Source organism: Lutra lutra, chromosome 3 (genome assembly GCF_902655055.1).
Source record: "Lutra lutra chromosome 3, mLutLut1.2, whole genome shotgun sequence".
In the NCBI taxonomy this organism is placed as follows: domain Eukaryota; kingdom Metazoa; phylum Chordata; class Mammalia; order Carnivora; family Mustelidae; genus Lutra; species Lutra lutra.
The window spans coordinates 17,175,044-17,199,890 of record NC_062280.1 but is presented as its reverse complement, the minus strand read 5'-3'; the positions used below and the strand labels follow the sequence as shown (position 1 = coordinate 17,199,890).

Below are 24,847 nucleotides of genomic sequence, written 5' to 3'. Positions count from 1 at the left end.
GGAATCATTTCCCCTGGAGGTGAAGAGAGGCTCAAAGATGTTATACACTATGGCTAAGGACCATTGAGTGGTAAAATTAAGATATACACCTAGGATTTACAGACAAATTCAAATTTTATGCTTTGAACACATGAGGAAAAAGATAATAATCTCAACAGAAGTAATAAACAGACAGTTAAATACTGCTCAAGAGGCAATACAATATATGCAAAATGTCTTAATACTGAGCAAATATTAGGTGTTCAATAAATACTATTCTGCGCTACCATCACCATCATCATCCCTGTCATCATCCTTAGTCTTGAAAATCCTCCTAAAAACTATATTTCTAGAGCCTAAAACTCACATCTGAACAGACTCTGGACCTACTTTATTTGATATAGGTAAGTTTGGAGAAATTCTCTCACAGAAAAAATTTTTTTAAAAAGCCCCAAAAGGAAATTTATGAACTGAGCTTCTTCAAAACTTCATGTACTGAAATTTACTAGTGAAGTCTACTGCTTTACATTTCTTGTTTTCCAGTGGATTCATTTTGAGTCTCAGAAATCACATACGCTTCTGAAATTTGTTTTCCAGACTTGAAACTGGAATTAAGCACAAACAAGGCTTTTGTTACTATAATGTCTCAAATTTCTAAGACACTTAGATTTAGTTCTGCTTCTTTTTCTTGGCATTGTTCAGATGTTTGCCCACTTTTACCAACACTGGCCTCCCTGCCAGACGAATGAGGCAGGAGCAAAGCTGCAGCAGGGAGAAGCTGTGGTAGGAGTGGAGAGCCACCCGATTAGCTCTTTAGAACACTGAGGTATGAATTGCAGGAGAAAACAAACCTGTCCTTCTTGCTAAACGTGACCACCAGAATGGTGAGGATGGCTTACACGGTCTCTGAGTGAGAGCGTGGTAGGGAGAGAGAACCCCTAGAAATGCGACTGAGGTAAAGGTTCATAAGACTGATGCTCAAGAGCATAGCATGACGTACTGTTGTTCTGTGGGGCATCAACGAGAAGACAAAGATGACAAAACTGAATGCTAATGACCAATCTCTTCTACACCTTCTCCAAAATCGGTATATATTTAAATTCAAATCTAAAATCAATTACGAGGGCCTACTATGTACCAAGCCTTCTACAAGTGGCTTTCATTTATATTAGTTCCTTTAGCCCATTAACAACCAAGTCTTTTGACTATAAATTTACGTTATCATAACATTAACACTTAGCATTAAAAATGGGTTAAGGGAGTTCCATTTTTGGTAATGCTCAAAGACATGGCCACGTTCTCACTTTCATGAAAAGAACAGGAATAGTTAGACAGACATGAGAAAAAACAAAACAAAACAAAAGTCTGCTTGGAGGCTTTGGAGACCTGAAGAAGCCAGAACTTGAGGGAAGAAGAATGATTCTGAAGACTAGATAAGCACATTGAATTGAGCCTATATTCTGTGGCACTTTTCTCTGCAAGTCTTTTGCTAATTCATAAATGGCACAGGATCAGATGCTAAAAAAAAAAAAAAAAAAATGAGCAGAGCCTAAAGGCTACGACGTGGAGACTGAGAAGAAATTTTGACATTCGCACAGGATTGGCAAGATAGAAATTAGAGTCCATGGTCTGCTAAGAAAGAAGGATCTGAGTAAACAACTCAGATTTACAGTTAGGAACAGAAAGGCTATATTCCAGGAGTGAGGGTAAATTACTAATAAACTATCTGTTACCACAACTAAAACCCAAATTCTAGTCATCTAACTCAAAAGTTAGAATAAATCAATATGACCCTAAACTGCCTATCAGAAAGCAAAGTAAATCCTCTCTGGAAAAAGATAACATCAGCCTGACATTATTTGTATAATTTTCAAGCACTATGTCTAGCATTCAATCAATGCATACCAGGAGATAGGACCAAAGGACTGAAAACAAAGTGGAAAATCAAACAATGTAAAAAGACTCAAGGCTAATCCAGATATTTACATTATTAGACATGGTTCTCAAAATAACTATTTTTAATATGTTCAAGAAAAAAAGATGACAAAAGGGAAAATTTAATCACAGAAGTATAACCTCAGAGTAAATCAAATGGATACATTAAAACTGAAAATCACCATAACTAAAATTAAGAGCGCAATAAATGGGTTTAATAGAAGACTGGACACAGCTGAAGGCACTATTAGTACACTGGAACACAAAGGCATTCAAAAATAACCAAGCTGAATCACAGGTTAAATTAAAAAAAAAAAAAAAAAAAGCATAGAACAGAGAGCAAGAAACACGCACCTGTATAAAAATATCTAATATTTTTGCATTATTAGAGTACCACAAGGAAAGAAAGTAAATGGGATAGAAATAATATTTGAGGAGATACTGGCTGAGAATTTTCCAAAATTGATGAAAAATGGATTTAAGAAGTTCTACAAACCCTTACCCAGTTTTAAACACAGCAACACACACACACACGTACACACATAGGCACCTTGTAACTGAAACTGCTGAAAACCAAAGACAGAAAGATTTTAAAGCAATTGAAGACAAAAAGATGCACTATATTCAAAGGAGTAACTGACAACAGACTGGTGAAAACACTAAATGCCAGAAAACAATAGAATGATATTTTCAAAATGTTAAAAGAAGAAAAAGATCTGATAACTATATACCCCCCAAAAAAATAGAGATAAAATTTTTAAAATTTTTAAAGAAACACAAATTGAGAGGATTTATTATATTACAAGAAATACTAGGGAAACTATAAAGGGCAAAAGGAATATTCCATATAGAGGCAAAGATACTTAGAAAGAAAGAACAATAGACACAGTTAAAATAAACAAATAGTGGGGTGCCTGGGTGACTCGGTAGGTTAAGTGTCTGACTCTTGATTTCAGCTCAGGTTATGACCTCAGTGTTCTGAGACTGAGCCCTGTGTTGGACTCCACACTCAACTTGGACTCAGCTCATGATTCTTTCCCTCTTCCTCCCCTTCTACTTTTCCCTCTGTTCACTCACAAATAAATAAATAAACACACACATAAATATATAAATACATAAAATCTTAAAAAACCCTAAATAGTTACCATATAAAACATATATATTTACATATGTATAAATATATGTATATTTAAAATACATGAAAATATAGTATAAAAAGTAGATGGATTAAATGAAGTTAGACTATTCCAAGTTCTATGCCTTGTTTAAGAAATGATAAAAGTTTGGTGACTGTGGCCATTGCTGCTATAAACATTGGGGTACAGATGGCCCTTCTTTTCACTACATCTGTATCATTGGGGTAAATCCCCAGTAGTGCAATTGCAAGGTCATAGGAAGCTCTATTTTTAATTTCTTGAGGAATCTCCACACTGTTCTCCAAAGTGGCTGCACCAACTTGCATTCCCGCCAACAGTGTAAGAGGGTTCCCCTTTCTCCACATCCCCGTACCCCAATGTTTACAGCAGCAATGGCCACGGTCGCCAAACTGTGGAAAGAACCAAGATGCCCTTCAACGGACGAATGGATAAGGAAGATGTGGTCCATATACACTATGGGGTATTATGCCTCCATCAAAAAGGATGAATACTCAACTTTTGTAGCAACATGGACGGGACTGGAAGAGATTATGCTGAGTGAAATATGTCAAGCAGAGAGAGTCAATTATCATATGGTTTCACTGATTTGTGGAGCATAACAAATAGCATGGAGGACAAGGGGAGTTAGAGAGGAGAAGGGAGTTGAGGGAAATTGGAAGGGGAGGTGAACCATAAGAGATTATGGACTCTGAAAAACAATCTGAGGGTTTTGAAGGGGCAGGCGGTGGGAGGTTGGGGGAACCAGGTGATGGGTATTGGAGAGGGCACAGATTGCATGGAGCACTGGGTGTGGTGCAAAAACAATGAATACTGTTACGCTGAAAATAAATTTAAAAAATTAAAAAAAATATATAAAGCATGTTTTAAACTTACTGGTAATTTAATGAGAATAATTCAAAAATAAATGTCTACTCTAAATTAAACATTATACCCAAATTTTATAGTTTTTTAAGAATTTATGCTTGTGTGTTTATATAAAATTTACCACATTCCATTGTAATATATCTAATTTCTAAGCCAATGTTCTTCTACAAACTGTGAAATAAATTAATGTTTATGTGTTAAAAAAAAAAGAAATGATAAAAGTACTAATTTATTTTGAAATACAATAAATCAGGAATATATATTATAATCTTTTGAGTAATAAATGTAGCTAAAAGGAGAATAGAAGAACACACAACAAACTCACAGAGGTAAAAAAAAATGAATCATACAAAATTCTTGATTAATACACTTTAGAAAGAAGAAAGGACAGAAAAACAAACAGGGTGGGTGGAAAAGTAGAAAATGGAGAATAAGTTAGAGATTTAAATCAAATTATATCTGCAGTATCATTAAATGTAAACAAACTAAATACTACAATTAAAATACAGATTGTCTGACTGGATATCAAAACAAAACCAAATCTAATTATATATCTCTTACAAAAGACACACTTTAAATATAAGGATCCAGAAATATTGAAAGTAAAGAGATGAAAAATATACAATAAGCAAAAATTAAGCAAAAGAAAGATGGTATAGCTATAGCAATATCAGACAAAGTAGACTTTGAAGCAGTAGTCACTCCTAGGAATAAAGTAAAATGTGTCATGATGATAAAAGGGTCAATCCCAATTCATGACATTCCTAAATTTTTGTGAACCTAATAACAAGCTTCAAAATATGTAAAGTCAAAATTAACAAGATTAAAATGAGAAATTAATAAATCTACAATCATGGGAATTTATTTTAACTTTAACCAAAATGGGATAAAACTATAAATCAATGACAGAAAGATAATAGGAAAGTCTCCCATCATTTGGAAATGAAACAACACACTTCTAAATAGTCCATGGGTCAAAGAAGTTTCAAGGAAAATTAAAAAAAAAACAAACATTGAACTGAAAGGAATGCAAGCACAACATACCAAAATATATAGGATAGAGTTAAAGCAGAGCTGGAGGGAAATTTAGCATTAAATGCTTCCATTAGAAAAAAAACAAATCTCCAGCCTGATCACATTCTCTTCTCTCTCTCTTTTTTTTTTCTTTCTCTAACCAACTTATCTTATTTAAGAAGAAAGGGAGAGAGGGGCAGAAGGTATATTGGAACGAATTACAGTTCAGAATTTCCCTAATATCACAAAGGGAACAAGCATCAAAATCAAGGAGGCATAGAGAACCCACCTCAAAATGAATAAAAACAGGACCACACCCCATCATCTAAGAGTAAAACTTACAAGTCACAGTGATAGAGAGAAAATCTTGAAACAGCCCAGGACAAGAAGTCTGTAACATACAATGGTAGAAATATTAGATTGGCAGCAAACTTGTCCACAGAGACCTGGCAGGCCAGAAAGAACTGGCATGATACATTCAGAGCACCAAATGAGAAAAATATGCTGCCAACAATACTATATCCAGCTAGGCTGTCATTGAAAATGGGAGAGATAAAAAGCTTCCAGGACAAACAGAAACTAAAAGGATCTGCAATCATCAAACCAGCCCTATGAGAAATCGTGAAAGAGGTATTACAAGCAAAGAGAGAGCCCAAAGGTAACACAGACCAGAAAGGAATAGAGACAATACAGAGTAATAGTCACCTTATAGGCAATATGATGGCACTAAATTCATATCTTTCAATAGTTACCTTGAATGCAAATGGGCTAAATGCCCCCAGTCAAAAGACACAGGGTATCAGAATGGATAAAAAAAAAAGACCCATCAATATGCTGTCTACAAGAAACTCATTTTAGACCCAAAGACACCTCCAGATTTAAAGTGAGGGGGTGGAAAGCAATTTACCATGCTAATGGACATCCAAAGACAGCTGGGGTGGCAATCCTTGCATCAGATAAATTAGATTTTAAACCAAAGACTATAATGAGATGAAGAAGGACACTATATCATACTCAAAGTGTCTGTCCAATAAGCAGATCCAGCAATTTTAAATATCAATGCCCCTAACATGGGAGAAGCAGACTATATAAACCAATTAATAACAAAATCAAAGAAACACATCAAAAAATAATACAATAATACTAGGGGACGTTAGCACCCTCCTCACTGAAATGGACAGATCATCTAAGCAAAAGATCAACAAGAAATAAAGGCTTTAAGTAACTCACTAGACCAGATGGACATCACAGATATATTCAGAACATTCCATCCCAAAGCAACAGAATACATATTTTTCTCTACTGCACATGGAACATTCTCCAGAATAGATCATATCCTGGGTCACAAATCAGGTCTCAACTGTTACCAAAAGATTGGGATCATTCCCTGCCTATTTTCAGGCCACAATGCTCTGAAGCTAGAACTCAATCACAAGAGGAAAGTTGGAAAGAACTCAAAATATGGAGGTTCAAGAGCATCCTAGTAAAGAATGAATGGGTCAACCAGGAAATTAAAGAATTGAGAAAATTCATGGAAACAAATGAAAATGAAAACACAACTGTTCAAAATCTGTGGGACACAGTAAAAGCAGTCCTGAGAGGAAAGTGTATAGTGATACAAGCCTTTCTCAAGAAACAAGAAAGGTCTCAAGTACACAACCTAACCCTACACCTAAAGGAACTGGAGACAGAACAGCAAAGAAAGCCTAAACCCAGCAGGAGAAGAGAAATAATAAAGATCAGAGCAGAAATCAATGAAATAGAAACCAAAAAACAGTAGAACAAATCAATGAAACTAGGAGCTGGTTCTTTGAAAGAGTTCATAAGATTGATAAACTCCTGGCCAGACTTATCAAAAAGAAAAGAGAAAGGACCCAAATAAATAAAATCATGAATGAAAGAGGAGAGATCACAACCAAAACCAAATGAGTACAGATAATTATAAGAACATATTATGAGCAACTATATGCCAGCAAATTTGATAATCTGGAAGAGATGGATGCATTTCTAGAGATGTAAAAACTACCAAAACTGAACCAGGAAGAAATAGAAAACCTGAACAGACCCATAACCAGTAAGGATATTGAAGCAGTCATCAAAAATCTCCCAAAAAACATGAACCCACGGCCAGACAGCTTCCCAGGGAAATTCTACCAAACATTTAAAGAAGAATTAAGACCTATTCTCTTGAGACTGTTCCAAGAAATAGAAATGGAAGAAAAACTTCCAAACTCATTTTATGAGGCCAGCGTTCCCTTGATCTTAAAACCAAAGACCCCATCAAAAAGTAGAATTACAGACCAATATCCTTGATGAAGACAGATGTGAAAATTCTCACCAAAATACTAGCCAATAGGATCCAATAGTACATTAAAAGGATTATTCACTATGACTAAGTGGGATTTATTCCAGGGCTGCAAGGTTGGTTCTACATCTGAAAATCAATCAATGTGATACAATACATTAATAAAAGAAAGAACAAGAACCATTTGATACTCTCCATAGATGCTATAAAAGCATTTGACAAAGTACAGCTTCCTTTCTTGATCAAAACTCTTCAAAGTGTAGGGATAGACAGTACATACCTCAATATCATCAAAGCCATCTATGAAAAACCCACAGAGAATATCATTCTAAATGGGGAAAAACTGAGACCTTTTCTGTTAAGGTCAGGAGCACGGCAAGGATGTCCACTATCACCACTGCTATTCAACATACTAGTAGAAGTCCTAGACTCAGCAATCAGACAACAGAAAGAAATAAAAGGCATCTAAATCAGCAAAGAAGAAGTCAAACTATCACTCTTTGCAGATGATATGATACTTTATGTGGAAAACCCAAAAGACTCCACTCCAAATCTGCTAGAACTTGTACAGGAATTCAGTAAAGTGTCAGGATATAAAATCAATGCACAGAAATCAGTTGCATTTCTATACACCAAGACAGAAGAAAGAGAAATTAAGGAGTCAATCCCATTTACAATTGCACCCAAAACCATAAGATACCTAGGAATAAACATAACCAAAGAGGCAAAGAATCTGTACTCAGAAAACTATAAAGTACTCATGAAAGAAATTGAGGAAGACACAAAGAAGTGGAAAAATGTTCCATGCTCATGGATTGGAAGAACAAATATTGTGAAAATGTCTATGCTACCTAAAGCAATCTACCCACTTAATGCAATCCCTATCAAAATACCACCAAGGTTTTTCAAAGAAATGGAACAAATAATCCTAACATTTATATGGAACCAGAAAAGACCCCAAATAGTCAGAGGAATGTTGAAAAAGAAAGCCAAAGTTGGTGGCATCACAATTCCAGACTTCAACCTCTATTTCAAAGCTGTCATCATCCAAACAGTATGGTACTGGCACAAAAACAGACACATAGATCAGTAGAACAGAATAGAGAGCCCAGAAATGGACCCTCAACTCTATGGTCAACTAATCTTTGACAAAACAGGAAGGAATGTCCAATGGAAAAAAGACAGTCTTGTCAACAAATGGTGTTGGGAAAATCGGATAGCCCCATGCAGAAGAATGAAACTAGACCATTTCCTTAAACCACACATAAAAATAGACTCCAAATGATGAAAGACCTCAATGTGAGAAAGGAATGCATCAAAATCCTTGAGGAGAACACAGGCAGCAACCTCTTTGACCTCAGCTGCAGCAACTTCTTCCTAGAAACATCGCCAAAGGCCAGGGAAGCAAGGGCAAAAATGAACTATTGGGACTTCATCAAGATTAAAAGCTTTTGCACAGCAAGGAAACAGTCAACAAAAGAAAAGACAACTGACAGAATGGGAGATGATATTCTCATAAAGGGTTAGTGTCCACAATCTGTAAAGAACTTATCAAATTCAACACCCAAAGAACAAATAATCTAATCAAGCAATGGGCAGAGGTCATAAACAGACATTTGTACAAAAAAGGCAACCAGGTGGCCAACAGACACATGACAAAGTGTTCAACATCACTAGGCATCAGGGAAATATAAGTCAAAATCACAGTGAAATACCAGCTCACACCAGTCAGAATGGCTAAAACGAACAAGTCAGGAAAGGACAGATGTTGGTGAGGATGCAGAGAAAGGGGAACCCTCCTACACTGTTGGTGGGAATGAAAGCTGGTGTAGCCACTCTGGAAAACAGCATGGAGGTTCCTCAAAAAGTTGGAAATACAGCTACCAGCAATCACACTACTGGGTATTTACCATAGAGATACAAATGTAGTGATCCGAAGGGGCATGTGCACCCGAATGTTTATAGCAGCAATGTCCACAACAGCCAAACTATGGAAAGAACCTAGATGTCCATCAATAGATGAATGGATAAAGAAGATGTGGTATATATATATAAATACACATATAGAATGGAATACTATGTAGCCATCAAAAGAAATGAAATCTTGGCATTTGCAACAAAGTGGATGGAACTAGAGGGTATTATGCTGAGCGAAATAAGTCAATCAGAGAAAGACAATTATCATATGATCTCTCATATGAGGAATTTGAGAGGCAGGGTGGGGGGTTTGGAGGATAGCGAAGGAAAAAAATGAAACAAGATGGGATCAGGAGGGAGACAAACCATAAGAGATGCTTAATCTCACAAAAGAAACTGAGGGTTGCTGGGGGTAGTGGGTAGGGAAAGTGTGGTTGGGTTATGGACTTTGGGGAGGATATGTGATATGGTTAGTGCTATGAAATGTGTAAGCCTGAGGATTCCCAAACCTTGTACCCCTGGGGCAAATAACACATTATATGTTAATAAAAATAATTAAATTTAACAAAAGAAAAAAAAGGAGAAAAAACAAAGAAACCAACAAAGCAAGCAGAAAAAAGGAAACAATAAAGAACAAAAACCAGTAAAATTGGAAACGAAAACAATAGAGAAAATTAATAAAACAAAATAAATTGGTATTTGAAAAGATCAATAAAATTGACAAAGCTCCAACAAGATAGACGAAGTAAGATAAAAGAGACAAATTACAAATATCAGGAAAGAAACAGGATATTACAAGAGACTCTGTAGTTCAGTGAGAGAACATCCTATCAAGAGAACAATAAGGAAATGCTATGAACAATTCCACACATAAATTTGATAACTTAAAGGAACCAATTCCTAGAAAAGTGAAAGCTACCATAATTCATACAATATGAGATAACTGGAATAGTTTTCTAATTATTAGGGACATCAAATTTCTAATTAAAAACCTCCCAAAGAAGAACCCTTTAAGCCAAGATGGTTTCTCTGGAGAATTCTACCAAATGTTTAAAGAAGTAACACCAGTTATATATAATTTCTTCCAGAAAAAGAAGAGATAACACTTCCCTTCCTATTCAATGAAGCCAGTGAACCCTAGTACTAAACCCAATGAGAGTAAAAATAAAAGAAAACAAAATGAAACTACTGACCAATATATCTCATAAATGTAGGTGTAAAAATTCTTATCAAAATATTAGCAAATGAAATTAAGTAATAACTGAAAAGAATTATACACCATGACCAATTATATGCCATGACCAAGTAGGTTTTATTTCAGGCTGGTTCAATGGTTGAAAAGCCATAAATGTAATTCAACATGTTAATCGGGTAGAAAAGAACAACCACATGATCATATGAGTTGAAGCAGAAAAATCATTTAATAAGACTCAATATCCATTTATGATAAAAATCCTCAGAAAACTAGAAATTAGGACAATTTTCCCAATTTGATAAATACATCTACAGAAAAACATATGGCCAACATCATACTCAATGGGGTAAAGACCACATGTTTTTCTCTTAAGATTGAGAACAAGTCAAGAATATTTGCTCTCCCCATTGCCGTTCAACATACTACTGGAAATTCTAGCCAGTGCAATACAGTAAGAAAAGGAAATAAAAGGCCTGACAGATAGAAAAAATAAAAAAAAGAAACAAAGCTTATGTTCACACAAAAACCTGTGGATGATTATTTATAGCAGCTCTATTTGTAATGTCCCCAAACCAGAAACAACCAAAATGTCCCTCAATAGGTAAATGATAGCCACCATACCATGGAATATTACTCAGCAATAAATAGGAATGAACGTACAATACCTACAATAGCTTGGGTGGATCTGAAGGTCATCATGCTGTGTGAAAAAAGCCAGTCTCACAGATCACATAGTTCCCCATTTATTTGATTCCACCTGGGTAGTATTCTAGAAATGACAGGATTACAGAGATGGAAAACAGATGAGTGATTGCTAGGGTTTGGGGGTGGGGGGAAGAAAGGTGTATAACTATAAAGGTATAGCATGAGGAATACCTTTGTGGTGATGAAATAGTTCTGTATCTTGATTGAAGCACTGGCCACATGTGTGATAAAATTGGCACAGAACTATACATACCCTGTATCACTGTCAAATTTGTTGGTTTTCATGTTGTAACTATTGGAGAAAACTTGGTGAAGAGTACAAGGATTTCTCTGCACTATATTTGCAACTTCCTGAGACTTTATAAAAAGTTCAAAATAAAGAGTTAAAAATAATTATAGCTATATAAAATAGGACTATATATAGTAACTATAAGGATACGGTTATGAAAAAAGGAAATAAAAATACATGAAGTCACGTATTGGCAGGAAATGGTCCACCAAATTAAAAAAAAAAATCTACTAAGTTGAGAAAGTCCTTTTAGAATTTTCCACCTAACTTCAATTCATTCCTAGGTGATGAATGGTAATCTTAACAGTAGAATGATATAAATACCTAGGTACTAGCATATATAATAGTAACTTAAATGATGTTTATTAACTGACAGATGCTATTTTTTGTACATATATATACAGTATACAATATACAATTAAATTCTTGTAATGGTCTTATGTAGGCACTATGCTTATGCTCACTTTAGAGGTGAGGAAACTAAGCCAGAGAGAAAATAGGAAATCAGTAGAGAAAGTGGCATAAGAATATCCAGCCAGGGGGCGCCTGGGTGGCTCAGTGGGTTAAAGCCTCTGCTTTCGGGCTCAGGTCATGATCTCAGGGTCCTGGGATCGAGCCCCGCATCGGGCTCTCTGCTCAGCGGGGAGCCTGCCTTCCCCCTCTCTCTCTGCCTGACTCTCTGCCTACTTGTGATTTCTGTCAAATAAATTAAAAATAAAATAAAATAAAATAAAAGAATATCCAGCCAGGCTTTGCTCTAAGGACGGGTATGGCTCAGGCCCAGACCACCTACTGACCTTGATATAGAAAATCCATTGCCTTTGCAATATAGAGAATATTCTTCCTAGCTCTGTGCTCAGAGACCTTGGCAATTTAGAAAGTGAGGAGCTGAGTAATGGCCAAGTTTGAGGAAATCTAGAATGCTTGCTCAGGATTAATTAAAAGTCTGTGTAAAATTATGTCTCTTGAATTCTATTTCTGGATGGGTTCATATCAATCCTCAGTCGGCTCTCCAGAGGGGAGGGTATTCCACAGCATATAAATATTAAAACATCTCTTTAAGATGTTGGATATTTATAAGTACTAACAGTCAAACTACTTTTACTGCCCTTTCTCATCCCAAGGATTATTTATTGTTTGAAAAGATAAACATAGGAAAGCAGTTGACCTAACAATGGCCTATTCCTGATTACACATTGCATTAAATACAGAAATTATAAAGAGGGCACTTTGGAATCTTTGGGTGTTTAACATTGGCAAAGACTGTGTAATGAAAAGGTATGTGGCTTAGCCTAATAGATTAATGCAAACCACAGGTCACAAGAGGCCTGGAGTAAGTGTGGTTGATCAACACAAATCTAGCACTACTACAGAGAAGTAGGTCAAAGCCCAAGGATTCTGATATGTCCTTGTACTCATAGCCTTGAGCACAGTGCTTTGCACATGATAGACATTTAATATTCTTTTAATGGAATGAATGAACGAATGAATGAATGAGGGACAATAGGATGTCTGGCAGGTAAGGAGCAACACACATGCTTTTTGCACATGCTTAGTGGCTTCTATCATTTTTTATTGTAATGATTTTTTTCTACCTTGTTTCCTTAAAAAAATATTGATTGAGCTCACTATACTGTTTTCAAGATGTACTTATAGGTCACAACCTGCAGTTTGAAAAAAAAAAACCTTTCATAGGTAGAAGGTCACACATGGCCACATGGCTTTTGGAGTCATATCTGGGTGGGAAACCTGGCTCTGATCACTTAGTACCTGTGGCACCATTGGTAAGTTTCTTAATTTTTCTCAGCTTCCAGATTCTCATAGATTATCTACATTTGTCACCTTGGAAGCTGACAACTTAGGCGGAAACAAGTCCAGCATAATCCCAAGAATAGGGCTCTCAAAAGATGGAAAAGGAAAAAAAAAATTAATGAGAACATGGAGTTTTAATAGATACTTACTCTACAGGATTTCTGTTACCTTTCTATAGCACAAATCTGAATATGGCATCCCCATTTCAAGGGTTTCCGTTGCTCTTGAACTAGACACTAATTGTTTTATCTCAGATGAGAGGGCTTTTAAGAGTATGGCTTATGTTGACTTTCATTTCTTGCCTCCAGCTGGCCCAATTTATGTACTACACTCCAGATATTCTGATATATGCAGTTCCTATCGTAAATGCAACATGTTTTTTCTTTGGGTCTTTTGTCTGCTCAATTAATTTCTGCTTGCACTTTAGGTCAGAATATAGATTCCTTTAGAGAGCCTTGTTTGACCACCCAGATTTGGATTCAGTGTCTCCATCAGGAGCTCCTATAGCATCTTTGGCTAACCCTTATTACAGCATGCCACCATTAATATTCCAAAGTATCAGCTGCATCCCTCAGGAGGACAGAATTCTCTTTGTGCTATTTATACGTGTCAAGAAATTCTGCACACTCCCTCCCACCTCCTCTTGGTAAACTGGATAATTTAGATAAATCTACCTTAAGGATCAGGTCATTTGTTTGAAAAACAGTCCAGTTAGTTCTTAAATGACAGCTTTAGGAAATCAGAGCAACCCTTTGGCAAGCATTCCTCAAACTACCAGCAAGGCTGAAGATGGCAAGAGGGTGGAGGTCTTACAGATGGATGGTCACTAAGTACCAACCCTCCTTGTCTAGCTCATGTATAATAGAAGAGAAGGTTATCTACATTTGTCACCCCTGGAAGCTGACAACTTAGGCAGACACAAGTCTAGCATAATCCCGAGAGTAGGGCTCTCAGAAGATGGAAAAGAAAAAAATTAATGAGAACATCAAGTTTTAAAGAGTGGGGATGGAGGAAAGTAGAGTTAATGGTATATCAGTTATTATTAGCACTTATCTGGTCATAGAGATTGTTTCATTAAGAGATTTCTCATTATTGTTTAAAAGTCACTTAAAAATTGATGACAATATGTTCTAAGGGAAAAAAAAAAGATTGCTTTGTTCAACTGATGAATTTTAACTCTCTATGGAAATGGCATTTATTACTGGGATTCCCAAACCGAAATGAGATCACTTTGGCTCTGTTTATAGAAACTAAAAACACATCTCCAAGTCATCTGTTCAACTCCCTCCACACAGCCTTGCAAAGCTGTGAGTCAGACGTGAGAGCAGAAAGCCTTTAAACTGAAGTAAAAATAAAAGGAAAAATCACTAGGGACTGGGGACACGTACCAACAGAGGAATGAACTGTGCATGACAGAGTCGTGCCTTGGTGAGGTGTCAAATCTCTGAAATCAAGAAACTAGACATCAATTATCCTGCATTGCCAAAATAGCACAAGGTATTTTCACACCCAGCTGTTCACACCTGGCTAGGAAGCTTTACTGTTAACACTTTTTCTATCCTTCATCACCCTTATCTTCGAATTTTCCAAAACATACTTTTCAGTGGTCATGAAAACTAAGACTGTAAGCCCTCCACCTGCTTTATTTAAGTGATATTAAAAAATACTCAGACTGAAATATTTCTGTCTCAGCTATAAAAGAGGGTCTATATAATAAGGATAGCCTCCCACAGGAAGTTAATAATATATTTGAACAGAGTGCTATGTAGCATTAATCTATAACTTTTGCATTATTAATGGAAGTGAAAAAAAAAAGAAGATAAGCCATCTAGAGGTAATCTGTTTGTGGTGGATACCATGGGATGGCTTCCCACAAGCTACCTGCAACTCCTTTCTCCCTTGTCTTTGTTTACTGAAGATGAAATACTATTTCTCAAAACTCTCTTTCACTTAGAAGAGACTTTTAAATATAGTTTTTGCCAGTGAGAAGTTGTTGGGGTGTTCTGTTTTCAAAGGGATGGACTTGACAGGTAGAGTCCATTAGCTCTTTGTCCCTTTTTCCTTGGAAAGTGGACACAAAGCCTAGAGTTGCAATAGGTTTCTTGGAATCATGATGTAACGTGAAAAAACAGTCTAACATAGGGAAAGCAGAGGAGAAAAATGAAAAGAGGTCACTTAATGAGGCCCAAACCACAGAAATTCTTTAAAGGATGAGACAAATATATCAGTTGGGATTTTGGTTGTTTACAGCCAAACAGGATATGATTCAACATACTATTGTCAATGACAGCTCTTCTGGGACACCCAGAAATTGGGCTAGTTCATCCAATGGACTGTGCATAAGCTCAAGCCCGAACAAATGGATATTCAAAGGACAGGAAGACAGCGTTAGTTCTGATGACAAGCTGAGGGACATCTAATGAGGTAGGAATGGTTTTTAACAAGCAATTGACAGAGTAGGTAAATACGTAAAAACTGTGCTCTTCATATATGCAGATAATATGACTGATATAAAAGAATCTGAACTGTTTTCCAGTTTTCGTGCCTTTTAAACCCCTATTTTCTTTTCTGTTTCTACTTTCTCTTATGATTGAAATACACCAGCAAGAGTTTGGGCTGGAATTAGGAATTAACTATCAACTATGTGACTGAGAAACAGAATCTAACAGGTTCCCAAACCCGTGATTTTAAGGGTCAGCAGCTAAATATAATCAATAGCCTTCCTAAATAGTTGTATTTAGTTCAATAACTTTCTTAACATGTAGACCAATAATATATAATATTGGCCAATAATACATAGTCTAATGACATTCTTAAATAGCTGTAGTCAATATTTATTGAACCAGGCACTGGGATTTCATTTATTCTACAAACAATCCATAGGAGATAGGGTATACTCTTGTCCCCATTTTACAGCGAGGAAACTGAGGCTTGGAAAAATTAGTATATTTGAGCCAACTACCTAGAAAGACTAATCCAGTGTCTCAGGTCTTTCCCAAATTAAATGCATATGCGATTTCATAATTTTTATATTATGTCTTTTATATGCCTCTATTCTAATGGAACACATTATAATATAATTATTTGTTTATGAGGTAGTTTTCACTGTTATACTGAATTCCTTGAGGGTAAGGATGGTTTCCAAACTTCTTTGTATGATCTGTAGAATACAACACAATGGGAGTTTCGTACAAACATTGGTGAATGCCTGCTGGGAATCAAGGATTCTTAACAGGGATACCGAGGAGCTCTGTGCTGTTGGCCACCTTAATTTCACAGCTGTAGTATGTAAGCCAGAAAGTATTTGATAAGCAGATATTAAGTGCCTGATATTATACTGGACCCCAGAAAGTATTATTTTGCTTAATTAAGTCTAAATGGACACGTTATTTGGGAATATCTAGAAGAGAAAAAGGATGCAGTATTCATCAAGAACAACTAATTCCCTTTCTTTTTAGGGTTACTAGATTGGTAAATCAAGGGTTTCTCACAAACACAGTGTACCTTAATATCACTAAAATATTTGACAAAGTCTTCCACAATGTTCACAGATGAACTGGAGAATGTACACTCAATAACAGTAGACTGCATTAATAGTTAACTGAACATCCATCCCAAAGAGTGTTGATTAATGGAGGTCTTGAGTGATGAGTTGCAGGGATTATACTTGACATTGATCAACGATCTTATCAATGACATGGATGAGTCCATAATGATTAAATATGAGGATGGTATAAATCTAGGAAGGATAGCTAATATATTAGAGGACAAAAATCAATACTTTAAAATATCTTTATTGGCTAAAACAATAGGATAAACCTAACAAGCAAATATTTAACTCAGGTAAAGAGAATATCCTACGTTTAAAGAAATAATTATAAAAATATAGGATTCTGCATAATATTTTGGGGAATATTTGGCTTGATAGCAACTCAAAATAGAGCTCTTCGTTAAAAAGTGCACACCATAAATGACACCTGATATAAAAATTAAGGCAGCATTAATAACAAATTAAGATCAAAAGATGTAAGAGTCTCTTTGATTTTCTATGCCTTTTTTTTCACACTATATCTGAAATATGGTATCCAGTTCTCCATGCCATGCAACGGAAGATAATCATAAACTGAATAGACTGGAGCATATTCAGAATATGGCTACCAAGAAGGCTACATGCATGGGTTGTAATTTAAATGACTAGGACTGCTAGAGGAGTTTATACTACATAAATGATTATACTTCTCAAGGCTACATGCTTGTTTGCTTCATCCTTGTAAGGTCAGGTCTAAACAGAGAACCTGCCATATATTTGGAGTTCAGTAAACATTTGTTGAGGAAGGTGGTGAGAGCAATCACCTCCAACAGCTGAAGGAAAGGCTACGAATAAAGCTTAGAGTCTGTGTCCAAGTTGGTCAACCCAGGAGCTATAGTAAATGTTACATGGAGAAAGCATTTGGGTGGATACAACGTGAGCACCCCATATCAATTAGAGTAATCTGATAGTAAAAAGGGATGTGTCATGAATTCTTGTCACTGTAGGTATGCCAACATGGGTTAAATGACATTCTGTGAAGGATTTTGTGGAGAAGATGCCTATGGATGGGATGTAAGACTTGACCCCTTAATGTCCCATTCAACTCTAAGATTCTGTCAAATGATTCATTCATTCCAAAAATATTTATTGAGTACAGACTGCTCTAGGAAATGAGGAGATAATGGTGAACAAAAGTATGCAAGGTCCCTATCCCTGTGGAGCCCGAAGTGGAAACCAGTGGTCTCTAAAGTGGGCTGTGGGCACCTCTGAGGGGAGAAAGAAAATAGATTATTCACAGCTTAAGAAGTCTCATTCTTTTATTAACTTCTATATTTTACAATATGATCTATAATGCATATAATATCATTAGTAAGGTAATTAAGTGTATGTCACTTAGAATCAAAGGCATATATTTTGGGTGTTAACACCCAAAAGCCTTTTTATGGTAAGGGTGTGTAATCAAACGTATTTAGCAACCTCTCATAAAGAATGTCATGTAATCATGTGAGTGAATGCAAAACTGCAGCCATGTTAGTACCACACACACCTTCTACTCCTCCTAGTTGGGACTGTTCTAAGCTCATTTAAACATAAAGCCTTCATGTTCGCATGCTGTGGGAGCCCTTTAATTGCTGGTGTTGCAGTGACAAATGAGCACATTCTACCCTTAGGAGCTGTCAGGACTTAACCCCTGCTATATTTGAATCCTAGAAGAACCAGCACCACAAGAATCCAGTCTTAATGGTTCCATCATGGTGATAGGGATTGTTTTTAGCCACCATTATTTACAGACAAATCCTTTATAAGCCAGGTTTTTCTTAGAAAGACTGACGATTTAGGCCCAAGCCTTGAGAAGCAGGCAGGTAAGAGGCAGAAGTTAGTTGCCCCTATTAGGAAGCTACTGTGGGCCACACATGACATGTCTCTGTGACATAGAGATATATTAACAGATAAAGATTTGTTCTATAGATTATATTTAACCATTATAACAAGTAAAGCTATTAGGATAATCCTCCTTCAGCAAATAAGGAGGTGAGGATAAATTGCCATTTAATGGTAGGCTGAAGTCCAGGATTTTGTGTCACATTAGTGAGCCCTCCCTCACCCCACTCCTGGCCCACATCTCAGGATAAAGCCCAAACTCCCCATCAAGGCCTTCCAAAGCTGTATCATCTGCTTTTGCCCAGCTCTTAGAGCCTCCCATTTTAACCTCTTGCCATTTACTCTTTCACTCAGGTTTCTATTTTCCTGAACTTCTTGTAGTTCCTCTAGCACACCATGCTTTCTCTCACCCCCACACCATTCTCTTTTCCTCCCACCCCCAGGTCCAGCTGCACCAGGCACCACATGCTTCCCATACGGAGCAGTTTTCACGCTGTGCTCTCATTACACCTTTGTAGCCCCCAGTGGACTATAAGCTTTAGAGAGAGAGTACCCATCTTCCTCCTTGTTTTCCAATGAACTCTGCACTGAACTCATGTCCCGGTGCTCAGTACATTCAGTAAATATTTACTGAATCTTACACATGAAGATGAAAAATGGTATCTCAGAAAAGTCAACTTACCGAAAGTCATGTAGTAATATCTGGAAGAGGACTGAACCCAGGTCAGCCTCATTCCAGAGTCTGAGATTTAACCTGCTGTTTGTATGTTGGGAGCCAAATGGATGCCAATCCACCCATCTGGGTACTAGTTCCCTTAACTAGGAAATGGGAGTATGGGTCTTTAAAATGGTGTAGTATAAGGAAAAAAAGATTGAATAACATAAAAGGAACCTATGATAAAGGCGTTATTTGATGCTATGTGACGTTGGGCAGGTCACTCAAATTTCTCCGGGCCACAGTTTCTATAATAATATGAGAAGGCTTTCTGGATGGTCTCTGAATTCCCTTGTTAACTCTGAACACAGTTGACTCTTGAACAACACTGGCTTGAGCTGCACAGATGCACTTACCCACAGATTTTTTTTTTTTTATAAATACAGCCCAGTACTATACATGTATTTTCTCTTCTTTATGATTGTCTTAACTTTTATTCCTGAAGCTTCCTTTATCATAAGAATATAGTATATAATATATATAAAATACAAAATAAGTCTTAATTGACTGTTTATGTTATTGGTAAGGCTTCTTGGTTAACAGCAGGCTATTAGTAGTTAGGTTTTTAGGGAATCAAAAGTTATATACAGATTTTTGACATGTGGGTTGGGAGGGGGTGGTCAGTGCTCCTAACCCTTGTATTGTTCAAGGGTCAACTGTACTATTATGTAAGGTACTTCAAAGTTGCAACTTTTTCCATCCTATAAAAACAATGCTATCTTTATTGCCAAGCTTGCTAAGTTCTAATCACTTTACCAATTCTCTTCACATTGCAATTTCCCTCTGCTCCTATCTAGCTACTGCAATTTTTCTTTCTAAATTAATTGAAGAGCTCTTAGTGGTTATATCCTAAATCCTCTTTTTAGTTCCCTTTCCATTGACCTCCCTGAAGCATTTGAAAGCCTCACCTCTATGGTCTCTGCTACACATCTTTCTCTCAGTTTTAAGCTAAAACTCTTGGCTACTTCTCATTCTTTTCCTTCATCCAATGCCACTCTCTTATTCCAGACCCTTCCCATCTTTCAATATAGTAATCATATCTTAATTTGTCTTATAGTGTAACCATCTTCCTCTTTGTCTGCCTTCAAACTGACAGAGCTGTTTTTCCCAAATACAAAACTATCAGCTCATTCCCTAATTATGACACTTTGATGGCTCCCAGTGTCCATGGGATTAGCCAATATATACATAAATACTGATTGTACCCATCTTACATTCATCCCTGGATCCCAGGGTAGATACCATGATTTGAGCCGAACTTCAGAACCCTTCTTAGCCCTGATTTCCAGACAGCTACTATCAATCAAAGTATATGGACATAAGATGGAATCTCTTCATTCATAATATGACTTTAACCTGCTTTCCAGATACATTTCCTATCCCTATCACTTTCTTTCCCCTTCCGGACTCCATTTCCTGGATGCTTCAGAGCTTTCCCAACATGCCATGCTCTTCCAGCCCACTTCATCCTTATATATGCTAAGTATTCTGTAAGGAAAACATTTTTTCTGCCAGATCTGGTCAATATTTACTAATCCCTCTAGAGCCAGTCCAAATGTTGTTTCCTTTTGAAGATCCTTCCCAACCAGCACAGTTAGAAAAGCTTCTTTTTCTTCTGTTTACATTATATTGCATTGATCTGTTTCCTTATGTGTTGATCCCCCTTCTAACTAGAATACAACTTTCTCTGGACTGGGGCCACTTTCTAATCATCTTTGGATCTTCCCTAGAACTTACTACAGTAGCTAGAACACAGTAGATGTAAAATGAGTGTTTGCTGAGTGAAAGGCCAAACAGATGACAAAATGAATGACATGCCTCAAATTGTATATAAGGTAGGTTTGGTACTCATGGTTCCTGCTTATATGCACTATGTGAGGTATGCCCACAGCAACACTCCTCTTAGACTCACCTGGTTCCCAGGAATACCAGAAAAGTTGAGAATTTCATGATAAAGGACAGTAATAATAACAATAATGATGATCGAGTGCTTATTGTATGCCAAGACAAAAACTGCTCATTTTATGACTTAAAGAACAAGGGGCTGAATGCTCTTCAAATATAATGAAAGAGAAGAACAGAATAAAGATAATTTTGGCATAAAGAGTCATACACTTTGATCTATTATCCAAAAATGTGACAAGTGACTAAAACTCCACTGAAGACAGAGCTTTAGATCATTTATTAATACAATGGGGTCAGAGTCAAAGGAAAGACTACCACTTATCTATCTGTCTAGACTGGGAAGTAAATAACTTTTTTTTTTTTTTAAAATCTCATTATATACTGGCTATAGTTAACATTATCCTAAGAAATTTCTATACTGGGCAAATCTACATGGGTGAAAATTAACTTAGGATAGAGTTTCCTCACGTTCCAAAGAATAACCATAGGATCTGGAAAAACAAAATAAGGGTTAGGTGATAAAAATTTGAAAAGTGATAGTGCTGATTATTGTATGCTCCTTTTACAGGCTTACAGTGCATGTTAGCATACTGGGGATATGAAGACTGCATAAGAAAACCTGCTCCGTGGGGCATAACCCAGAATTCTCCATATTCATTTGGCCAGTGAACTTTTTTTTTATAGAATGCCTTGTGTTTATGTCCATGGAATTAGTACAGGGAAATACTGGCTTTAGAGGTTCCTAGAGACAGTCCCTCTCTGCTGGGATTCTAGCAGTGGGCACGTACAAAGGGGACTGCTATGAAGACCTGTCTGATTTAGGGAAAATAAGATTGGCTTTGGTCTGGGCCAGAAGATACTCATGAGTGGTATTGTCATTTCCATGATAAAAAGTCAACCCAAGATGAAGGCTTAGAAGAAAAGGCCAAGTCTTAATCAGTTGTTTGAATTAACAGTTTAGTTATTGGGGCTGTCTCACACAGTCATAGGAATTTATATTTTCATTTTATCCCAAAGAAAAACTTGACCATCTTTCTTTAATACTATCAACCTCGAAGCTTGACAGTAAGGATTAAAAATTGCTCCTTCCTTCCCACTTGGTTATTGGAAAGGCTCTGAAAGGTAATCAGTCTTGTGAAGCTACACTTTACAGTCTGCATAAAAATGCCATGATTTCCCTTCCTCTCCCCAACCTAATTGAAAGTGCATAATATCACCCAGCTTGGGAAATGTAAACGGTAAACATATGCAATATATCATGCTATCGCACAAAAGCTGGTTACTAATAGGGACTGGGTAGTTGTTAGGACCAAAAGAAATCTGGAAAACAAGTCTTTTTTTCATCTAGAATGAGAGCTCTTTGTGCCTGCCACCCCTCCCCCTCAACTCTTCCCTTCAGAATTCAAGCTAGGGCCAGATTAAGCCAAGGTCAGTCAACTCATTCCTTGCGTGTGTAATTCCAGGGGTCACCTAACAAGGTATATTGACTAAAACGCTCTTATATCAGCCTTTCAAGAGATGAGGCATTTTATTTGTGGCAGGAGGTGGGGTTGAAATTATTTTGTTCCCTACCTACTTCGATTGTACTGACAGATGGTCTTATTATCTTTTTCTTTAGCTGCTAAGCCTAAAGATCCTTGGCCTTGTCACCTCTTATCTTTCTCTACTTCATCAAACTCCTATTGCCAAGATTATCTCTTTTTCTACCTCTGATCATCCATGAACATCTATACAGGATCACATTTTCCTTAAGCACAAAATCCCAACCTTGCTATTCAAGGTCCTCCGCACCTCTACACTCTCTCTAATTCCAACTCCATTATACCTACAAAGAAGCCACCATTCTCTGACTCCTCACCTCCCAGTGTCATGACATTTTCTCGAATAAGTCTTTCACAGTAGGACTCATAGGAGAAAGGACAATATTCCTTCAAAGTTTTCATCATTAGTCCTTTGCCACAATATCCTTTCAAAAACTGTTCTCTGTTGCACCATGACCTCAGTGACGACCATTCATTCATGCCAACTTAGGACTGGCTATTTCATTTTATTTTTGATGGCTAATACCTTACTGGTGGGTCAAAGCTCAGCTCTTATCAAAAGGACTATCTCATTTCAGTTTTAATAGATGTAAGGATATATTTTTATCAGCTTTAGCAGGAGACATGACTTGAAACTTACTGAATTAAAACCATATTTGTCTTTTAATAAGCTATATTACCTTTCAGCTGGCACCAGTGGGTGATATGGTTTGTTGACCTTGGCATAGAGACCCTCTAAGTGGTCTCTCTCTGGAGACAGCGGACGGCTCTCCCGGTGGTAACCCAGTGGTCCAGCCCGAGGCGGAGATGGTGACCTGTAGACACTTGATGCACACGGTTCCCGGAAGTGGTTCACTCTGGCATAGTTGGGATCCATTTCATCATCGTCCATATCATGCAGCGATCCAGTTGCACCAGCAGCATAATCAATAAGACCTCTTGCCTGCTTTTCCCTTAGCTCCTGGTGTTTTGCTACAATCCTGAAAAAAATATAGAACAGGGAGCAGAGACATATGTGAATTTTATGTGGAAATACAGTGACAGGCTCTCCTGAATCTATGTTGATTTCTCCTGGTCAGTCACTTAGCTGTTACTCTCCTGTTAACCCAATATCCATGTGGTTAATTTTATATCTCTGATCTTTATTTGTTATGGGGTCTTGACTTTTATAGCACTGGAATAGATATTTTGACACCTTGCCCACCGATGACTGTGCTGACTGCGCTGACTGCAGTCAGAGGCTGATTTTCATTAACGTTCCCTTCTTACAAAGGGATATGCCCCATGGGAACAGTACATCGGTGCTGTGATAATATGGAAGTCTTCCTTGGGAGAGGGATACATGTTAAAGAGCCCATCAGAATCACATACTTTGGCTATGATATCCCTATTTGGTACCCTAGAGTTCTAGTGTATTCTTTTAAAGGAAAGAGCTTGCAAAAATTGATTTAAATATGAAAAAGAAATACAGAGGCTTTCTGGTGACTGAAAGCAGTGGGATCTGAGGTAATTTATGAGAGACTCTAAGTTTTTTGGTTACACAAATGGGGATCATTGTGTCTCATTATATAGGGGCTGGGGACAGAGTAAAATAGTGAAGAAATTAATAGGCTCCTGACAGAGATGAATTGGCACATATAAGTGAATTAAACATTACTGGCAGAACTCCACGGCGCGCGAGCCTTAAGTGATATTACAAAATGTTACTGCTAATCAGTGTACTGTGTAGACTGCTGGGAATGGGAGCAGCAAAATGCACCTAGGTGGATTCCAAATCCATCTGAATTTTAAGAATTTGACATTTAATCTGGAAAGTGTTAGATCAGCTCTCCTAAATTCTCAGTTACGTGTTAAAATGGAAAGGTCACTGTGGCATCTCATTGGACAATGGTGATGTGATGGTGTCAGGAGGTGTTCTGTGCTAATGAGGAAAGAAGGTAACCTTACATCACTGGGCAAACAGGGTGCATTATGCACGCACTGTGAGAGAAGCCAGGTGCTGCTGATTCAGGCAGCCAGAGGAAGAACTCAGGAGAGGAAAGGGACAAGCTGGAATCCTGGGCTCTGAGAATACAAGAGGGCTGTGGGCTAGAAGTGAAAG

General features: G+C 37.1%; 1 protein-coding gene across 4 annotated transcripts in view; it reads right to left on the bottom strand.

The window, feature by feature from the left end:
* The window catches only part of PARD3B (par-3 family cell polarity regulator beta), a 1,059,813-nt gene that overhangs the window by 137,151 nt on the left and 897,815 nt on the right, over window positions 1-24,847 (bottom strand). For 3 of the 4 annotated variants that reach the window (XM_047720837.1, XM_047720838.1, XM_047720839.1), the window contains one exon: window positions 23,427-23,726. In XM_047720837.1, coding sequence (XP_047576793.1) covers window positions 23,427-23,726 — 300 coding nt within the window. Of the gene's footprint in view, window positions 1-17,860; window positions 17,970-23,426; window positions 23,727-24,847 lie in introns of those variants that run through there. The other variant, XM_047720840.1, reaches the window with a different exon arrangement.